Here is a 19,315-nt window from a genome sequence, read left to right as displayed (position 1 = left end):
TCTTCTTCTTCTTCTTCTTCTTCTTCTTCTTCTTCTTCTTCTTCTTCTTCTTCTTCTTCCTTTTTTTCTGCATCTTTTTATTCTCTTACTTTCATATCTCTGGTAGAACCTTTCTTTACATGTCTGTAAAACAATTGTAATAAGTCTTGGCAAACCCAATTTCCTCTGAATGAGTATTCAATTAAAGCAATTACCATGTAAAAATTAAACTCCTTTATTGTTGCCCGCCCCACCTCTACCTAGGTAAATCTCTCCCCACCCAGGAATCAGTGCATCCCCATGCACTGTCCGTGGAAACTTGCAGTCTGGGTAGGCAAGGGCTATTTTACAATAGGCCACTATTGTCCTCTGCATTCCCCCTGCAGCACCCTGAGGGAGTTCCCTGCCTTATTAAAAATATCAAAAATATCAAGGACAAGCACACTCTTCATTAGGTTGAGGAGAGTTGATAAGGAGGAACTTGGTTCTTTAAAAGCACGGAGGCACAGGCATGACTGAAGCCCAGAGGGGTAGGGAGAGAGAATTTTCTCAGGAAATATCAGACATATGGGGACCAGCAGTATGAACCTGTTCATGGCCACTTGCCTGAGGACCAGTTGGTCTACCTTTCTTCTTCCTCACAATTGCTTTTGCTACATCTGGGAGTTTAGGAGGCCATCTTTGGCACCTGCGCTGTTGGAGGAGAGGAATACCTAACGTTGCCTTGGGCAGGCATTGCCTGGGCGGGCAGGCGCCGACTGATGAGCAACATGTTCTTGTTGACTGGGTAGCTGTGGATAAGAAAGGATGATGGATATCTATCACCATGCCTTAGTGACGGGCCATGTGCAAGGACCATAGACTGCAGAGTCACCAGGAGACATCTTTGGTCGCATTATTGTCTTATGAAACATCGTGGGAATTTTTTTTTTTTTTTAATCCCAGGGAGTTTGATTTGGTTTATTCTGAAGAAAATATATTAGATCTCTGAGTAAGAAGACTGGATTTAGAGACTGGTATAGTGAGACATATTTATAATCCTAGCATACAGTAGAGGCCAAGCAGGGGTCTTATGAGCTTGAGGCCAGCATGGATGTGTATAGTAAGACCTTGTTGAATGGACAAATAAATGAATGAACGAACGAATGAATGGGGATTCAAATATTTCCTCAGAATGGTATTTGATTGATCATCTTAAATAATCAATCTAAAACAGTGTATTCATTTTTAATAGCTCAGAGGTAATTTCTTTTTGAAAACTTGTGAGGGGCTCATAAATATCTTTTTGATGAAGTGATTAAAATTCACCAAGCAAAGAGACACACCTATAAACCCTACAAGTGATGCCTTCGTACCTACCTACCTTGGATGTGGTGACAGCCGGGCTTTGAGGCCCAAGTGTGGAAGACTAGGTGCTCAGTGTCTTCAGAGCCTGGCATGTAGGTCACGCAGGAAGTAGTGTTCCCACCTAGTCCCTATCGGAAGGAGCCTTTGTTGGTATTGAGTTTGTCAGAGGATTTTGTAGATCTGAATAAAAATGTTCATCAGACAGAAGAGCACGGCTCTGTTGTCCATAGTCACTCAAAGGGCTGTTTCTAGAGAAAGCTCTGAGCTGACCAGAATAAGATTTCATTGAGGGGGATCCTCCAGTACAGTTGCTTCACCTTACAGTTATCCCCACTGTATCAACTCGATTTGTACGTGGAAGAACTTTTGGTGTGAAAGGGGGAAAAAAATCTAATAGATGCCGAAGTGTCATGGTGTGTGTAGGTAGCTTTCTTTTCTCATCTATGTCTTTCCTTCCTGTCTTCATCAAGCAGTACCCTTGGTAACCTTTACTGCCAACTTTTGACATTCCTCCTGTGTTGGAAGAAAGCCACACTGTAGTTTTTCTTCTGAACCAGGAACTGGAGTTTCCTTCAGAATGAAATGACAAGGATGCTATCTGTTGGGAGCCAGGAGCATGTGGGCACAGCCAGCAGTGATACTGGCATTACCGAGAAAGTCTGGTCTTATCTTTGCATCCTCTTATGTTGTGCTCATCCCTATCTGCCCCACCACTGCCCCTGGGGTAGGGAGGGCTGCCTAGGAGGCAGTTAGCTCTTGTCTGTTCGCTTCATACCTTAAATAGGGAGATAGATTTCTCTGGTCTGTTCTCTTGGTATCCTAAACAGGTCAAAGTTCTTGTTCATCTACTAGGATCTAGATTTCCATCTCCTCTATCACTGTCCTTCCCTCCTCTTCTTTTCTCAGAATTCTCTCCTTTTTTGTTATTTATTTGTCTTTTCCAACATTGAAAATGTTTTTCTTATTCTCTTTCAACAAAGACTTGGCGGCTGATGACACAACTGGGTTTAGTTGTATGGTTTGTTTATCGTAAGGCAGGTGGTGTGCAAGAGGTACGGAAGCCTCTCTCTTGTAAGCTGGTCTGCATAATCACGTCATCTCTTTCAGTTCAAGTCACCCCCACCCACAAAGTAGTGATGCTTCCCTAAAACGTACCCTGGTTTTGATCTGAAACTTTTTTCAACCAGAACCCAGGGTTTGGTGAATCTAGGAAAACATCTTCTGACAAAGACCACGCCCTTGCTTTACACAGAACAGAGAGCTTCCCACCCAGCATAGATGGAGCTTGGTTTTAAAACCAGCGAATCCCTACACTGGGGTTGGTTTGTCTTTGTATTTTTCTAGACTATTCCTTCAGCTTGTTCAGGGAAAAGCTCTCAAGATTTAATTCCATGGACTGGATTTACCTTGCTGAAGTTATTTTGGAAATGACAATACAAGTTAATTCAGTATTACAAAGAAAGTTGGCAGAGTAAAAGCCACAAACAGAAATCTAAAAGTAAGAAATAAAGAAATGGCTTTTTTTGCTTGAAACCTGGCAGTTTGAAGATTAAAGTTTAAAAAAAAAATCACATTCCCTTATAATTAATGTTTGTAGTCTAACATTGCTTGTAGTAAAACACATATAATGAGAATTTTGTTGATTTTTGTAGTGTGCAGGTTAGTGGCATTAACTAAATTTACATGGTTGTGTGACCACTACCATCATCCATCTCTTTATGAGATAGGTAGAGCAAGGCCTCAGATATCCCAGGCTGGCATATAACACACATGCTTGTGAGCGAATATATATGTACACACACACATGCACCAACACATGGACACATTGATGACCTTGAACTCCTGATCCTCCTAGGATCTCACTAAGTCCTGAGATTATAGGTGTGACACACACCTTACATCTTCCCCAAGAGAAATCCCACGCATGGCATACTAACTCCCCATGCCCCTTCTCCTGGTCCCAGCCCCACTGTTCTCCTGTTCTGGGTACCTCAGATAAGTAGTTTCTTTGGAGCAAAGCAGGTGTCTCCTTCCTCATCCCCATCCTCTCAGTTGGTGGCCTGCCTGTCCTCTGTCCTCCACATGCCATATGACACTTGATCTGGAAGCTGGCTTGACTGAGGGACACAGTTGGGTTCTTGTATTTTGTGTGTGGTAAATGGTTCTCCTGAGTTGCTGCTGCTAATTCTTTTCTCCCCTTTGTCTTTCTCTGTAGTTTTGAGTATTCGGGGAGCCCAAGAAGAGGAGCCCACAGACCCCCAGCTCATGCGATTGGACAACATGCTGCTAGCAGAAGGAGTGGCGGGGCCTGAGAAGGGCGGAGGTTCAGCAGCGGCGGCGGCGGCAGCGGCAGCTTCTGGGGGTGCAGGTTCAGACAACTCAGTGGAGCATTCCGATTACAGAGCCAAACTCTCACAGATCAGACAAATCTACCACACAGAGCTGGAGAAGTATGAGCAGGTAACCACACCCCTACTGACTGGGCATCATGGTGGCCATCGGCCAAGGAAGGGCAGAACAAACCACAACCTCATAGCCTGCGAACTTGAGTTGTCTGGGCCTTTCCCATAGGTCAGGGCTTATCAGCTTAGTCTTGAGTCCCTTCAAGACCCTGGTCTCAACTATTGAAAGCCTAGGCCTTACATGGGGCAAGATACTAAAAAAACATAACGTTGTAAATGATGACTATAAGAAATCTGAATAGTCAATGTAAGGAATAGCCTGTGCTGAGAACTCTAGAACATTTGTAGAATGCAGAATGCATTTGGGCTCTCCCTAGAGCACACGGACCATTGTCAGTGTTGCAACCTGATTGCTGGCTTTCTTCGACTGCTGCTCGCTGTTTAGTTAAAGAGCAGTATTCTTTTGAATGCTCAGGGAACTCCATGGGAAGGGACGCGTGAACCTGACCTTTCCATGCTGGGATCAACTGAGACAAACATGCCCTCTTCTTTATGTGTGATATGTGGTATGACGTACAGTTCTCCACAAAGATAACAGGTCATCTCAAGAGATACTTTAGGGCCACATCATCCTCAAGCCCAATCCTAGCATGCTTTTGATAATGTCCTGGACCTGCTTACTATACTCCAAAGGAGCAGGTGTTTGACAGAAGACTATAGAGTTATGAAGGGTCATAAGTCCTCTGGAAAGAATAGGATTGCTTTAAGACACAAAGCAGCGTAAAGAAATGAGATGCCATATGGTAACAGAGCTAACCCTGTTAGGGAAAACCCCACCTGTCCCCGTACACTGGGACTTCTCTATCAGTGTCATTTCTCCAGCCATTGTGACCAGTACTGCTCTATCAGGAGTCCTTTAACACCCAGCTCTTCTCCATTTATTTAACCGACAGATATATTCATTGTCACCGTTGAATTCGATGCTGAACTCAGGTTCTATAAGACTGTCTTTTCCTTGAATTAGATTTTCTTTTACTATTTTCGTGGGCCGAAAAAGAAAAAAAAAAAAAAAGCAGTCTACTTATGACTGCCTGGGTAGCTGGCAAATGTGAATGTAATAGAAAATTTAAATTTTAAAATAGAAATAGACATTTTAAAATTTAAAGTAGAGAAAGTTTCATGGTTGTACTCCTGTCCACCTTTGGAATGAATACCCACAGAATCCACTCCCTTAGACAGGAGGAAATGCAGTGCCTCCTTTAGTTAGGCACAGTGAAATTCAACCATCAGAGAAGGTATAGTGGAAGCTGAAGGAAGGGAAAAAAAAAGTCAACATGTTAAGAACTGTGGGGACATTACCCTGTGTGTTCTTGGAAAAGAACACGTGTTCTTGACACACTCTTGGCTTCTGGGGATGTGTCTCAGGTCTCAGGAGAGTCTGGGATAAGTTGGCCTGCCTATTAATGGTGCTTTCCCCACCTGGATAATCCAAACCGGGACTCAGTTCTAACTCAGTGGGGTGACTTTAGACAATGCATGTACAGACTTTTCTTACAAAGATCTCTGGATGGCCTCTTGGTTTATCCCCTCTGCACTACTCTTACTTCACCTTCTCCAGGAAGCATGGCTTCTTCCCGGCAACCTGCCTAGATCTGACATCTCGGGTAATTCATGCCAGTTAAGCAACCCATGAGAGAACCTTAGAATAAATGCAGCTTCCTCCAGTCATGCAACTGCAGTGCATGTTGGGCTTGGAGGTGCTGAAAGATGGCTTCATTGTTAGTTTGGGATGAAGATAGCACAGAACTGATTTCTCCATTGAAGCTCCCTTCTTCTCCCTCTCCCATCTCCATGGAAAATTTGACCTCTCAGGCAGTAAGTAGTAGCCCATTTCAATAACATACTCACTATTGCAAAACATCTGGGCCAGTGCAATTGCGCTTGATCTTCAAGCCATTTTTGATGTTGGATGCCTAGGACCTTTCAACGCAGATGAGGAAGGTGAGGTGAAAGATGGTAAACATGATGCTGAGGTCGCACATCCAGTGAGAAGTAGAGGTTGACATAGAGTCCGGTTGTGACCCTTAAGCCAAACAGTCTTGTTGAAACAAGGCTTGCCTCCATTTAGTAAATGTAAGGTGGGGACACTGGTCAACACTGAATAAGAAGCATGTCCTGTTATCTCTGTGGTTTGGGCTGCTGACATCAAGCTAGTGATAAAAGTGCTCTCTCTAGAAATTTCTCATGGATTCCTGCCTATCCTAAATCATAAAGATGTTGGACGTGAAGAACTTAGGGAAAACCCCACGAGTACAGAGCAGATTATGCAAATGTCGCAGTGGCCGACCTGTCTCGTGTATTTATTAGATTTGAGAAGTAAAGCGTCATGTCTCCTTATTTATGTGGACAGTTTGGGGGGTAAGAAGTGAACTCTGCTTAACACATTCTGGATGCTTAATAATTTATTAAAATTAGTTTGTTAATTACAATAAATAGCAGCTTGCACGGCGATGGCACTGTTAACCTTTTAGCTGGCGAGTGTGAGAGATCCATCTTCTTCATTCTTCTGCAACAGTTCCTCATGGGGGCTTTGTTAAAAGGAGGGAACCTCAGTCAAGTAAAATGTCATCCTCCATGTTAGTAGTTGTCACTGTCAAATTCTGCCACCTTTGTTTCGTTCTTTGTATATTGATAACAGATAACCACAGGATAATTAACTTCTAACTCATCCCTCATCCCCAGCCCTCCAAACAGACCCACCTGAACAAGCTACTATTTTATCCCAAGGTTATTAAATAAAGAAACTTCTAGAAACCATCATCACTATTAAATGACATTAATTAAACACTTCTGTAGCAGACAATGTTGGTGACTAAGATAGTGAAGAGCTAACATACTTGTACAAACGCCTCTGAGGAGTTCGTCAGCTTTCGTAAACGATGCCACGGGAGCATTAACGGAGCTAAGTCTCCAGTGCTAACCTGGGATAGGATAACTCAGTTCACAGCAAAGGGAGCTCTAGGATTCCACTTATCCCTGTGAATGAGACTGGTGCCACATTTCAGTCTGAAGGAGTCAGGAAGAAGATGAGTTGACGTGCAGGATGTCGGCCAAAATCTAGAACCTTGTAAGGTTCCCTACATGGGCTTCTCTTTAGTTTGCTGTGTCTCCAGCTACCCGTGGGAAGCTTCTTTGTAGAAGCTCTGCTCCACAAGGCAGCTCGAGCTCTTCATCATGGTTCCCTTACTTGTCTACAGCAAAGGCCATTGGACCTTGAGGAATCTATTATGTTTTATCCTCAAATACATACCTTACTGGTAGACTCTAAGCTCTTGAGTGAACAGAAGCAGCCCAGCTTCTAACACTGCCATGGTGGGGAGCTGAGGGGTTGCCGTAGGCAGTTCAGGTCCTAGAAGAATCTGGATCATTTTGCCCTGTTCATCTAAGACAGGCTTAGAGAGCTTGAACCTCGGTTGTGTATTTTCCCAGCTGCTTAGCAGCTGCTTTGCTCCACCTCAGCAGTGGGTGGAAGGACTCCACTGTCTGCTCATTGCAGAGCATAAAAGGCCCTGGAATAAAATGCCCTGACTAAACACCAGACATTGTGAGTATTTTGATTCACTGTAATGGAACACGTTATTATTAGCCAAGCACTGTGGCTTTCCAGCTGAGAGCTGGTAAATTTGACAACCCCTCCTAGCCTGCAGCTCCTGCCCCCGACAATCCCCTAGAGGTAGGGGATGCTGTAGTCCAGAAAGATGGCTGTGGGCTTGCTATGAGCCTAGCCCTCTCTACTCTATGTCATGGGGGCCTCGGAATCCCTGCTAGCTCACTGCCAGATTTCACTTCCACTTCTTTGTGTTACAGTTCCAGAGCCTAGGTTTGGCTTGGGAATAAGACTGTAACAGATCCACACCCTTTTCACACTTTTCTGAATGGAGAATACTACGTAGAGCCATCTGTGGCTCTTTTTTCAGCATATTCCTGCAGAGTGGAAAAGGAGACATTTATTGTCATATTCATTTTACCAAGACTGAAATGAAGTCTGCAGATGTTTACTCTTGTCAGGATAGTATGGTGGATTTCTAAGTCACCTCTATATTTATTTATTTATTTTATGTATAATTGTTTTGCCTGAATGTTTCTAAGTATACCACATGTGTGCACTGCCTAAGGGGGCCAGAAAAATGCACCAGATACCCTAGAGCTAGAGCTGCAGATGGTTGTGATCTGCCATGTGGGTGCTGAGAACAAAACCCATGTCCTCTGCAAGAAATCCTGCAAGCATTAAATGTGGTTCACTTTTGAGCCATCTCTTCAGGCCCTAGGGTATCTTGTATGTTATGAAGCCAAGCATTTGTTGGCCCATATTAGCACTGCACACATAGTAACTCTGCAGATCTCTGCTGTGCCTTGTTAGGTAGCATGTTATCATCCCCAGTTTACAAAGGGAAGAGAAACACAGTACATTAAAGAACTTTCCTCAAATGCCACTGCTGCCAAAGTCTATAGGCAGGGACCCAGGCAGCCTGTCACTCTCCCACTTCCTGGTCCATACAAGAGCTCTTCTTTACATTTAGGTCCCTCTGCACAAGATCATGAGTACCATTTAGTGTGGTAGAGGGTTCAAGAAGAATTAAATCTCTTGGATGAATGAAATGTGCCTTTTGGTAATGCAAGAATTTGTATCAGTGGTCACGGGAGCAGGGTTCAAAGCAGGCTTCCTCTGTGTCGTTCAGCTGACACCCTGTGGGTGCCTCTACCAATTTCTTTTGGTCATCCAAACTCAAAGGATGCTTCAATAAATAGTCCGTGAGCTCCTGTTATCACTGCTGCGTTATTGACACATATGAAGAGCTTTATACTATAATGTCAATAATAAGCAAGTTTCTGCTCTTTGTATTAAATTCAGAGTCCTTTGAGTCCTAAGTTTGAAGTTCTCAAAGTACCATCTTGCTCTTTTCATTACAAATCTAATACAGTTTTATAGCAGTGTTGTGAGTTAATCTGTGAATAGATGTTGTATTGAGTGTTCACCTAACGAAATTAGACTACAGATGTTAAGTATTAGTAACTGAAAGAGAGGGTGGTGGTTTCCCAAAGAGTGAGTTCAGGCTCTGAATTTCCAGGCCCATAATGATAGGAAGCTTTTGGGTCTCATTTTAGCCCTTTTGTGCCTCCTGTATAACTTTGGGAAAATCCCTTTTTCCCTTTGGACCGTGGTTTTCCCAACTGGAAAAGAAAGAAGTAGAGACAGTAGATTTCTACTTTGACTTCCATGACTAGCTGATAATATGCTCCTACCAGGGTGCTTTGTGGACCCTCTAAATCACACTGGATGCTCTTTTTTATAAGGTTTATGAGGGTACACCCTCTGTGTTATATTCAACGCACGAAAGGGCTTCTTTAGAGAAAACTCAAAGCCAAGTAATGAGAAATCTCCAGGAAGAGCTACAGAGCTTTTTATTTTTTGATTCCACTTAAACTCTTTTGGCTGTTTATGTATCTCAAAATTGAATATTTGGAAGTCCTACCATATCAGGAATAATGAGAAAGACAGAGAAAGCTCATAATGTATTTGACCCCAAGTCACTCTGCTCTTAACATATGGGCAAAAGGCAGGGATGGATGTTAAGTATCTCCCCTTTCAATGTCATAAAATCACAAGGAAAAAGAATGATGTTAAAATGATTCAGAATTTTATTTTCTGTTACGAAGTTGAAGCCAGTGCCAAACCGTAGAGCTCGACTCACTGGAGAGAAAAGGATTTTCTACACTATCATTTATTCTAGCTATCACATTTGACAAAATATCATAAAGCCTTCTAGTTTTCTTCACTTACACCAGTGTCTAGAAAAAGCACCCCAGCCCCATATTGTGGACTCTGTTTGCCAAGCCAGATATTTTAGTTCACCCCATGTTCACCGTGTCACCACTGCAGGCATGCAATGAATTCACCACCCATGTGATGAACCTCCTTCGAGAGCAAAGCCGGACCAGGCCCATCTCTCCGAAGGAGATCGAGCGGATGGTGAGCATCATCCACCGCAAGTTCAGCTCCATCCAGATGCAGCTGAAACAGAGCACATGCGAGGCCGTCATGATCCTGCGCTCCCGGTTTCTGGATGCGAGGTGAGTCCTATGTGTTGTCGTCTAGAAAGGCTGTCAGGTCCTTTAAAGAGAATCCCGCAGGATCTGGATTCATGGGTTGGCTCTCTCTCCAAAGCTTCAATTCTTCTGCATTGAATGCTGTGCCATACGCTAGCTTGTGTGAAGGTCTAAGGTCTGAGAAACACAGACTGAGAGACACGATAGCTCATTGGTTTCATGTAGTGCTGACAGAATTCATGATTGCAGGAGATAATGTTTATTCCTGCTGTTCCTTTAGGTGAGCAGCATAGGTGACAGTGAGAGGCCTGGAAGGGTGTTTGTGGTTGTTGTTGTTGTTACACAGCACTGTTTCCTTGTCTTACAGGGACATATCATAATGATGTGCTGACTGCCACTATTAGCACACCATAGTGACACTTTTCCTCCAAGAAGGCTACTAACTGTGTGAAAGCCAGGATCTTTCCCATACAGGAGAGAGAGAGAACTCCATTAAATTCAAGAACTATTCTGTAGTAGATTACCATGCACAATACTGCGAGCCGCTTAAGAAGTTCAGAGTTGAGCAACCCATGCTTCCCTGAGCATAGAGTCAAGAAAGTGGCTTGATAAGGGACCCAATGGCTTGGTTTGATGTTTTCTATCTGGCTTTAGTGGTATTCATGGCCTTACTTATAAGTACAAACATTTTGAACTTATAAGTAAGTTCAAAAAAAAAAGTCTTAAATAACCCTTTTAAAAAACAGAATTTAAAGCAAAAGACTAAGAACCAATTCCTAATTCTTCTACTCTATGGACCAATGGATTAGAACCTGTGGCTTTTCTTCTCCAGCCTCTGAGACAGTACTAATCAGACTTTGCCTTTACTCTAGAAGGAGATTTTGATAATTGGTCTACAAATACGTGTCATAGTTTAAGTATGCTTGTAATCCCCAGTTCATCTTCAGTTGGTCATCTTTTGTGCCTGCACAACTCTGGAAAATATTCTCTGCCTAAAGCTTTTGTTATCCAATGTTACTATGTCATGGTCTGTACACCATTTCATGGTGTATATAGTTTTGTTCCTTTTGGATTAGACTGAAAGATTCGTGGCCCTTCCAGGATTGCTTTCCTCTCTGATGTCATGCATCATTCAGTCCCACTGGCATCTTCTCTTTCTCTTCACAGTGGTGGTGTTTAGTGGTCGGTGGACCTATTTAAAACTTTCCAGCATCTTCTCCCAACTCCCTTTCTTCTGCATGTTTTTGGGTTGCACGAGATACAGAATGAGAATGCCAGACAGCAAGATACACCTGGAGACCAAAAGAATCCTGCAGTCAATGGAAGGTTAAATGGGGGACAAGACAGAAGAGATGGCTCAGCCATTAAGATCACAGACTGTCTTGGCAGAGGACCTGAGCTCAGTTCCCAGTGAGAACATGAGGAGTAGCTTGTAACTGCCTATAAGTTCAGGGGAACTGAAGCCCTTCTCTGACCTGGACAGGTACACAGGCATTACACTAGTGACCTCCACAGGTACACTAGCCATACATAGGCACACCCCAAGCATATACATATAATGAAAAATACAAATAAAATCTTAAATAAAAGGGAGACAGCTTGCCCATCTGGGTGAAAGGATATGGGCACTGGTAAAATCGGTCCTTCAGCAGGAGTCTGTCTGTCTGTCTCTCTTGCCAGGTGGCCTACAGCCAGCCTGGTTTCTTTAAGGCAGCCATTCTACACCATGTGAGTGACTGGTGGCTTCTGTCTTGGTCCTTCCTCTAGGCTGCAGCCGCCACTGTACAGCATGTGTTGCTTACATCCCCATGGTAACTCCCTTAATTAAGATGCTGGAGTTGCTATTTACATTGGCAGATCTTTGTTGGGGGGTTGCAATAGGGGAGAAGGAAAAAAGAAAAGATACGCTGGGTCTAGACTTTTCCTTGTGGTGGTAGTTGTTCAGTTGGTTAGTGTTTTGGGTTGGTTGGTTTTGTTTGGTTGTTGCTTCTCAAGAGAGAAACTGGAGAAACGAGCAGAAGTGGACCAAAGTGTTTACGGGTCTCTCTTAGCATCAATCCCACTGCACCTGGCTGAAGGTCCGGGTCTAAAAAGACACTACCACTAGCTAGCTATGTCTGGTTCACATTCGTTCCTTTCTCTGGCCTCTGTCTAGGTGATTCCATTTGGAACCAGAAGGGAAGTCACTCTAAGGCAGGCTCTCTTTCCTGCTTGGGTAAGAAACCTCCAAATCACCACACCGGACCCTCGGAAGCAGCCAGCCTCTTGTCACTGGCCGGCTCATTTCTTTATATGGCTAGACTTGCCAGCAAGACATCAGCCTAAATGCCCGCCTAGGGTGCTGCAAAGCCTGGCTCACGAATAACAGCTTGACCCAAACTTCCTGCTTAGGGAATTCACCTCCTACCCATAACTGGACAAGAGAGCTAGGCCAACCCCGGGGAGAGAGAGAGATTCTGCATTCACTGTGGATATTCATATCCCATCCTGTACACCCCTCCCTCCAACCCTGCACGGTGCATCTGATGGGCGGGACCTCATCAGAAAAGATTTCACGGAAGATAAACTAAATACAAAGAGGACTTGATTTCGTAATGGGATTAGTCTTGGTGATCTAATAGGTGTGTAGAAGTGACTGTTACACTCCTTAGGGAAGGGAAGTGCCTTGTATCAGCTTTCAGTTACTCTGTAGCAGATTACCACAAATGTAGCAACTTAAGACCATACAAGTTTATACCCTGGCAGTTTCGTAGGCTTCAGTTTGGGAATAACTCTACTGGGTCCTCAGCAAAAGCTGCAGCCAAACTCACCAGAGTCAGGGACTACATCTGAGCTTTAGGTGCAATAAGCCCTCTTGATCCCTGCAAGACTTACAGAGCTTTGGTTTGTCCAGGCAAGCCCTCTCTAGAAGCATTTCACAGTCAGACTGCTTGCTTGCTTGCTTGCTTCCTTCCTTTCTCTCTCTCTCTCTCTCTCTCTCTCTCTCTCTCTCTCTCTCTCTCTCTCTCTCTTTCTTTCTTTCAGGTGGCCTGCAGGAGAAACTCCTGATTAAAACTTTAACCTAATCACAAGGCGAAACCCCATTGTGGTCACCATCCCAGTCACGTGAAGGAGAAGCTATCCATATATGCCAGGGTCAGGGACCTTACAATCCCGGGCCTCTTACTTTTAAGCTGAGCTCTTGGCCTGGGTTTCTCCAACTCGGGTCCCATCATTTCTTTGTACCTTTGTAAGGATGCCAGCAACATTGAACTTAACATTTCATTCACCCTTTTATCATCTTATACTGTGCGCTGTCCGGCATGGTTGTTTATTCAGCAATACAAATTGTGTCTTCTTAAAGAGAATTAAGGGGAGAAAAATTTAAGCATCTAGTGGTTTTGAAGCAAAGGCTTATACGATTTTCTTGGAGTATAGCGCTGGAGTTTGCAATAGTGATACGGATGCTCAGAGGTGTACTCTTGGACTGTGCTCTGAGTCACCAAAGAACAGGACCAACGCAAAGGAAAAGAGATCAATATAGTGGGGGGACTGAGCCTATATTCCGAATGTATCTAATTAGTCTCCTGGTATTAGCCAAATGGTGTTTTAGCTCCTAGAATAGCAAATATACTATATAAATCTGGGTCCTCCCTTCTCATAGCTCATGATCTCATGGGCACACCCTTACAGATAAACATAGAACTGCATGTTACACTTTAGAACATTCACCTACGAACTCTGTCAAATGCAAAGTGATCCGGGAAGCTGAAGACATCTTAGAAGCAATGCAGATTATACTCATTCGACTTTAGCAGCATTACCTATCTAAGCGCTTGCTGTGTGTTAGACCCAAGATTTTCAAATATGAGTGAGCCATGGGCCCTGCCCCTAAAGGAATTCTGCTTTTAGCTGCAGACATGTATCAGCTGGGACAGACACTGTGGTAGAGAAAATGAAGAGATAGAGGAAACTGGGAGCCACCAGGGTCTTTGGTTAATAAGAACATATATGTTGTTGCTGGACACAATGGTCTAACAACGTGTATAGAATTGGAGAGATTAGGAGGAGGATGGACCCCATGGGCACCTTAGCTGTACCAGGGAGAATTTTTAAATCCCTAATTTTAAGGAGCAGAACCCTCAGAGAGGTGTTTAGGGATTGGTTGTGAGAAAATAGTACACAAACACTGGAACGCCACTGGATTCAAATTCTCACTGAGGCATCAGTGGTCCCTGTGATCGGAGACAAGTGATTTATCCTCCCAAAGACTCAGTTTTTGTTATCTATAAAATGGGAATGGCTCCTTACATAAGAACGTGTAAGGTTAATTTGAAAAACAAACATAGTGTCTGACACATAATACTCATTCTGTAATCCCACTACAGTGCTCATAGTAATTCCTGGGCCACCCATTATGTATATTATATTTAACACATTTAAATATTAATATCTTTAATATATAAATAAAATAACTTATATAACTGTATAACATATTTATATATAAGCATATATTATCCATTTTATAGCTTAGTGGCATGAGTAGTGATCATGTTGGTTTAAGAAGATTTCTATAGTGAATCTGATGAGGGTGTTCTAAACTGGAAGAGTCTGAAGTGAACCACTGCTGACCTCTCTGTCCCTCAGAGTGGGCCAGTGGAGGAAAGACTGTCTGCACCTTATAGAATATTCACTGGAAATGTTTCTTGTTTGAAGGGAAACATGGCTATCTTATGGGAAAAAAAATCAGTGGGTTCCATAGTCATCTGGCGTTTCTGGGTTGTTCTAAACTGGCCTCTCTTCCATGATGGTTGCTTGAGCATGGCTTCTGAAAACATCAGTCTAAAGGTGCATGTCGTTAGAATGCTAATATGTCTTAAATAATTTGTTAGCTCCACTAGCCACATTTCAGCTGCATGGTAGCCTCAAGTCACTGTGGCTACTCTATTGGATAACACAAACATAGGGCATTCCCTCATCACAGAAACACCACTTGACACCATTAGTCAGCAGTGCTGTGAAACACACTGTCTCATCTAAACCATTCAAAGATAGCAGTGACATCAGGATTGGAACAAAGGGACAGTTCAGCACTTCGTGGACTTGCTGTGAGGCCATGGTCAGAGGAGGATAGTAAGCAGCAAGGGGGCATCTGTGCCTCTCATTATCACGGCTCTTTTAGAAAAGGGAAAAAATGAAGTCTCCCATAGACCCAAACCAGACAGGCTTCTGTCTTTAAAAATGCTGTAATAGTCCATGAGCATCTATGTTTTCTTACATCAAAAGCCAAGATCCTGGTGGGGAGAAATAACAAGGCAATTTAAAAAACTTGGTGCTCTTCTATAGACTTAGAATTATTTATAACTGTCTGTAACAGATCTGACACCTTCTTCTAGCAGTGTATATACATGGTGCACAGACATATACAGACAGCCTGCCTACACACTATACAAATTGTACACACACCCACACAGACACAGACACACAGACACACACAGACACACACAGACACACACACACACACACACACACACACGCATACTGATCACTGCTCTAATTGGGTGGTGATCACAAACATCAATCTACAAGTCAGGAATGCTAAAGCAAGGAAGGCAGTTGTCCAGTTGTCTCATCTCTCAGCCTTAACCCTCAGACACAAGTTATTTTCACTACATTTCTGAAAAGTCCTGACCATGGGATTTCAGAGACAGATTAAGACAGCTACTGAGCCAAGTGATAAGCGAGTCCGTTGGAGTAGATGAGACCACCTAGGGTAGATCGTATCCTGGACGCCAAGAGAGCCAGCAACAGCTGTCGGCACCATTCCCACACCACTAGCTCATTCCAGAGAGGTTTCCTTTGAGCTCAATTGGAAGACTCCCAAAAAATACTCTGTAATGCTAATTGCAAATAAAGGGCGGAAGGACTGGGGGTTCTCCCAGAGACAGAGGCCGTGTCCTGGTTCAGTTCCCCAGACCCCAAACAACTCTCTGTAGGAAAACCAGCAAAAGGTTCTTTGAAGGCAAACCCAGAGGGTGCATTGACCACTAGGCTGTCTTCCTTGAATTTCCAGTAAGCAAGAGCTTTCCACACACGCCTCTTTTTTTCTCTGGGCTTTTAAATCCAATCTGTCCAATCTCCGAGGCTGGATGACCCAGAAACTCAGCATGATTTGGGAGAGTGACTTGAGCTTGCCATAGCCCAGACAGATGTGGTTGATACCTGTGGGCAGATGGTGTTCATCCGGTAAAATCAGGTACTTTATTGTGTTAATTAATGCAAGAGGGACCCTGAAAATACAATATTAGCGAAATTTCCAGTCTAGCAAGGCCACCGGTGCTTTCTGTTGGCTAAATTTGGAAGTTTCTATCCTGATATAACCAGAGATGTTCTGGAATTCTTTTCCTTGAGGAATAACTTGGACAAAAAGCAAGGCAGGTAAATGTGCTATTAGAGAGAATTTAAAAAGGAAGGCTTCACCCACTTCAAGGAGGGAAACCAGGCCTACACAGAGCCCAGAGTCCTCTTAGAGAGAGGCCTTCCGACCACCCACAGGCCTTGGCATTGAAGAAGCAATAAAGTAATTCTCACTTGAGATTTGTTCAATTAGCACCCCTGTTTTTTTGTTTTTTTGTTTTTTTAAGGCAGAAAAATGCTTTTATGAAGAGAAAAATGGTCTTCTCCTTTTTGGCAACCTGTGTATGAGGAAGAATTCTGTGAACCTTTGTTTTACCATTTAGCGGCTTCTCCTGCTGCAAAATAACCGTCCTCTGTCTGTTCGAGGGAGGTCAGGCAGTCCGGGGTTAATTCCAGTCAGTTTCCTGACCTCTTACCCAGATGACTTTTTAAAATGTTGGATGCATTTGCATGGGGATAGAATAGAGAGAAAATGATAACTTAGTTTTAATTCGGGGCCTGCAGAATCTCTGTGTCACTGCCCGGACGGACGCACCTTGTATAGAAACAAGAGGCTGGGTTGGATGCCAGGCAGACCTGCACTATCTCCATAGCATACCTGCTGAGTGACTTAGAACACAGTATTTCATCTGAGAATAGAGCCAGGCTGTGGTAACCGTGGCAGTGGAGGTGGTGATGGTGATGGCACATGCCTTAATCCCAACATTTTGGAGGCAGAGGCAGGTGGATCTCTGAGTTCGAGGCTAGCCTGGTCTATAGACTGAGTTCCATCCAGGACAGCCAGGGGTACACAGAGAAACCCTGTCTCGAAAAACAAAACAAGCAAACAAACAAACAAACAAACAAAATGATGTGTGGATAAGCATAGCTCCAACACATCACAGGTGGAATGAATGACTTGTTCATGCTCATGAAGCAAGGGCCTGGAATGCAGCCACTGATTTTGGCTTTTGTCTGGTGCTAAATGCTCTACTGAGTCCTTCTTGTACATGGTCCTTGCACACTACCTTGGAACTCTTTACATTCAGTTGAAGAAGCTGATGCTTAGGTGACATACGGTCACCACCCAGTTGGTATGTAGCTGCTCTAGGATTTACACCCAAGGTGACCTGAACGTACAGATGTATTGCATTCTCTTTTCCACTTCATGTGAACCACAGAACAAATGTGCTTAGGGGTTTGGGCATTTGACCCTTTTGCAAATTAACTTGAACTCAGCCTTTGTTCAGAGCTGTTTCTTCTAGAAACTCTCTGCTTGCCTGATTTGACCTTGTTTCTCATCCCTTTCCCTTTCTTGTTCTGAAGGCGGAAGAGACGGAATTTCAACAAGCAAGCCACAGAAATTCTGAATGAATATTTCTATTCCCATCTCAGCAACCCTTACCCCAGTGAGGAAGCCAAAGAGGAGTTAGCCAAGAAGTGCGGCATCACAGTCTCCCAGGTGAGAAACCCCTTGAAGAGCCAGCTTGTAGCCTTTCCTGATGGAGCCTCATGGGGGTCTTGGAGGGTTTTCTTGGGCCTTCGAGCCTTGTACGATCCACCAGAGAGAGCCTTGAAAGGGGAAGGTAAGCTCTTAGTGCTTGTGGGACAGTTTCCAGGTGAGTTTAAAAGCCCAACCAAGGGAAACAACCAAAGGAAGAAAAAAATTAGAATTCAGTGTGCAAAGAGAGACAGGCTCTGCCTGAATGGGAGTGTTTATTATATAATACCCGTACCTTCTGTGCCGTTCCTCCTAATTCCTCAGCATTTTTTTTTTCTCCAAAACCAGGAACTTTAATAAGAGTTGGTGAACTAAACTACTTGAATGAAAGGGATGTCAATGCTTTCTCTTGGTGTTCTGACTCTACAACAAATAACTGATTGGGAGAAGGGATTGAGAATGCCACTGTGGTTCCATTGGAATGGCACTGAGTGTCCCTCCCTCCAGCATGCATTAACTATTATAACAGGTCTCTTGGAGAGAACTGACCTGGAAAGATGCATGATGTAATGGTTGTATACACATGGAATGTCTTAACATGAGCAGAAAATTTTTTTTTAAAAAAAGGAAGGGGTATTGAGCCCCTGCCTTAGAATAGAAAAAAAGTATCAGAAAACTTAGCTACTCCCCTAGATTTGAGAAGTAGACTTCCTTACAGTAGTGATGGTCTTTAGAAACACCCACTTAGGTAAGGCAGCATACATATAGACCTTCAGTGGCTTCTGCGACCAAGCTGAAGGTCATTTTCAGTCGCATCACTTAAGGAAAGAAGAACCTCAGTATTCAGACTCAAGTATTCCAGCCGAGTGTGTTTTCTAGAATTGTGCCCATTTTAGTCTAGGTTTAGACTTCTTGTCTATGAAATGGGAAGACATGATGTGTCTTGCTCCTGATGGTGGTTCTGACGCGTGAGTTTTGGACGGGAACCACACACATCAGACATTTTCGTGGTAGACGTAAACTACTCCGTGGACTCAATCCAAAGTCCATAATTCCAGATTTTAAATTTATCTAGAAGTGAGGAAGAACCTGTCCGGAGTCAGTCAAGGTTGTGACTAGTGATCTTGGCATTGACTCTAGCAACTTCTACCTCCTTCCTGGTGGAAAGTCAAGTGCTGAGTACTTTGTTTACCAAAAGGATTATTTATACACTGTGTCTCCTTTCTCTCTCTTCTATCTATCCCAAGGCCATGCCATCCTTGCTTCCCCCCACCCCCAACACACACACTGTCACCACCACCACCACAGTAACAATCACAACAGGTAGGCTAAGCTGTTCCACGTTGAGAGGCAAAATCTGCTGAGAAACATCGTGATGCTATTCATAGACAAATAGGCTGGGGGCTTGTTTTTGGCAAGGGTCAATGTGGGATGCTAGAAGACTCTTACTTTTGGAGAGTCTTAATTATATCATTTACCAAGCATGGCTGGTTGGAAGATACATGTTAGAGCTGTTTATGTTTCTCAAATTTAGTGATGTATACTACTTTTCTTAAGCTTCCTCATGCGGTAGAAGTTCAATAGCCACCCTTTTTAATATTCACCTCATGGGATCTGTCAGCCATCCTCTATTTCTTGGTACCACTATTGCATTTCCTTTCTT

General features: G+C 43.5%; 1 protein-coding gene across 4 annotated transcripts in view; it reads left to right on the top strand.

The window, feature by feature from the left end:
* The window catches only part of Pbx1 (PBX homeobox 1), a 312,314-nt gene that overhangs the window by 218,047 nt on the left and 74,952 nt on the right, over window positions 1-19,315 (top strand). For all 4 annotated transcript variants that reach the window (XM_021197270.1, XM_021197268.2, XM_021197266.2 and 1 more), the window contains exons 3-5: window positions 3,542-3,786; window positions 9,670-9,860; window positions 17,538-17,673. In XM_021197270.1, coding sequence (XP_021052929.1) covers window positions 3,542-3,786; window positions 9,670-9,860; window positions 17,538-17,673 — 572 coding nt within the window. The remainder of the gene's footprint in view (window positions 1-3,541; window positions 3,787-9,669; window positions 9,861-17,537; window positions 17,674-19,315) is intronic.

Source organism: Mus pahari, chromosome 5, assembly GCF_900095145.1.
Source record: "Mus pahari chromosome 5, PAHARI_EIJ_v1.1, whole genome shotgun sequence".
NCBI lineage: Eukaryota > Metazoa > Chordata > Mammalia > Rodentia > Muridae > Mus > Mus pahari.
This window is presented reverse-complemented; position numbering and strand designations above follow the sequence as displayed.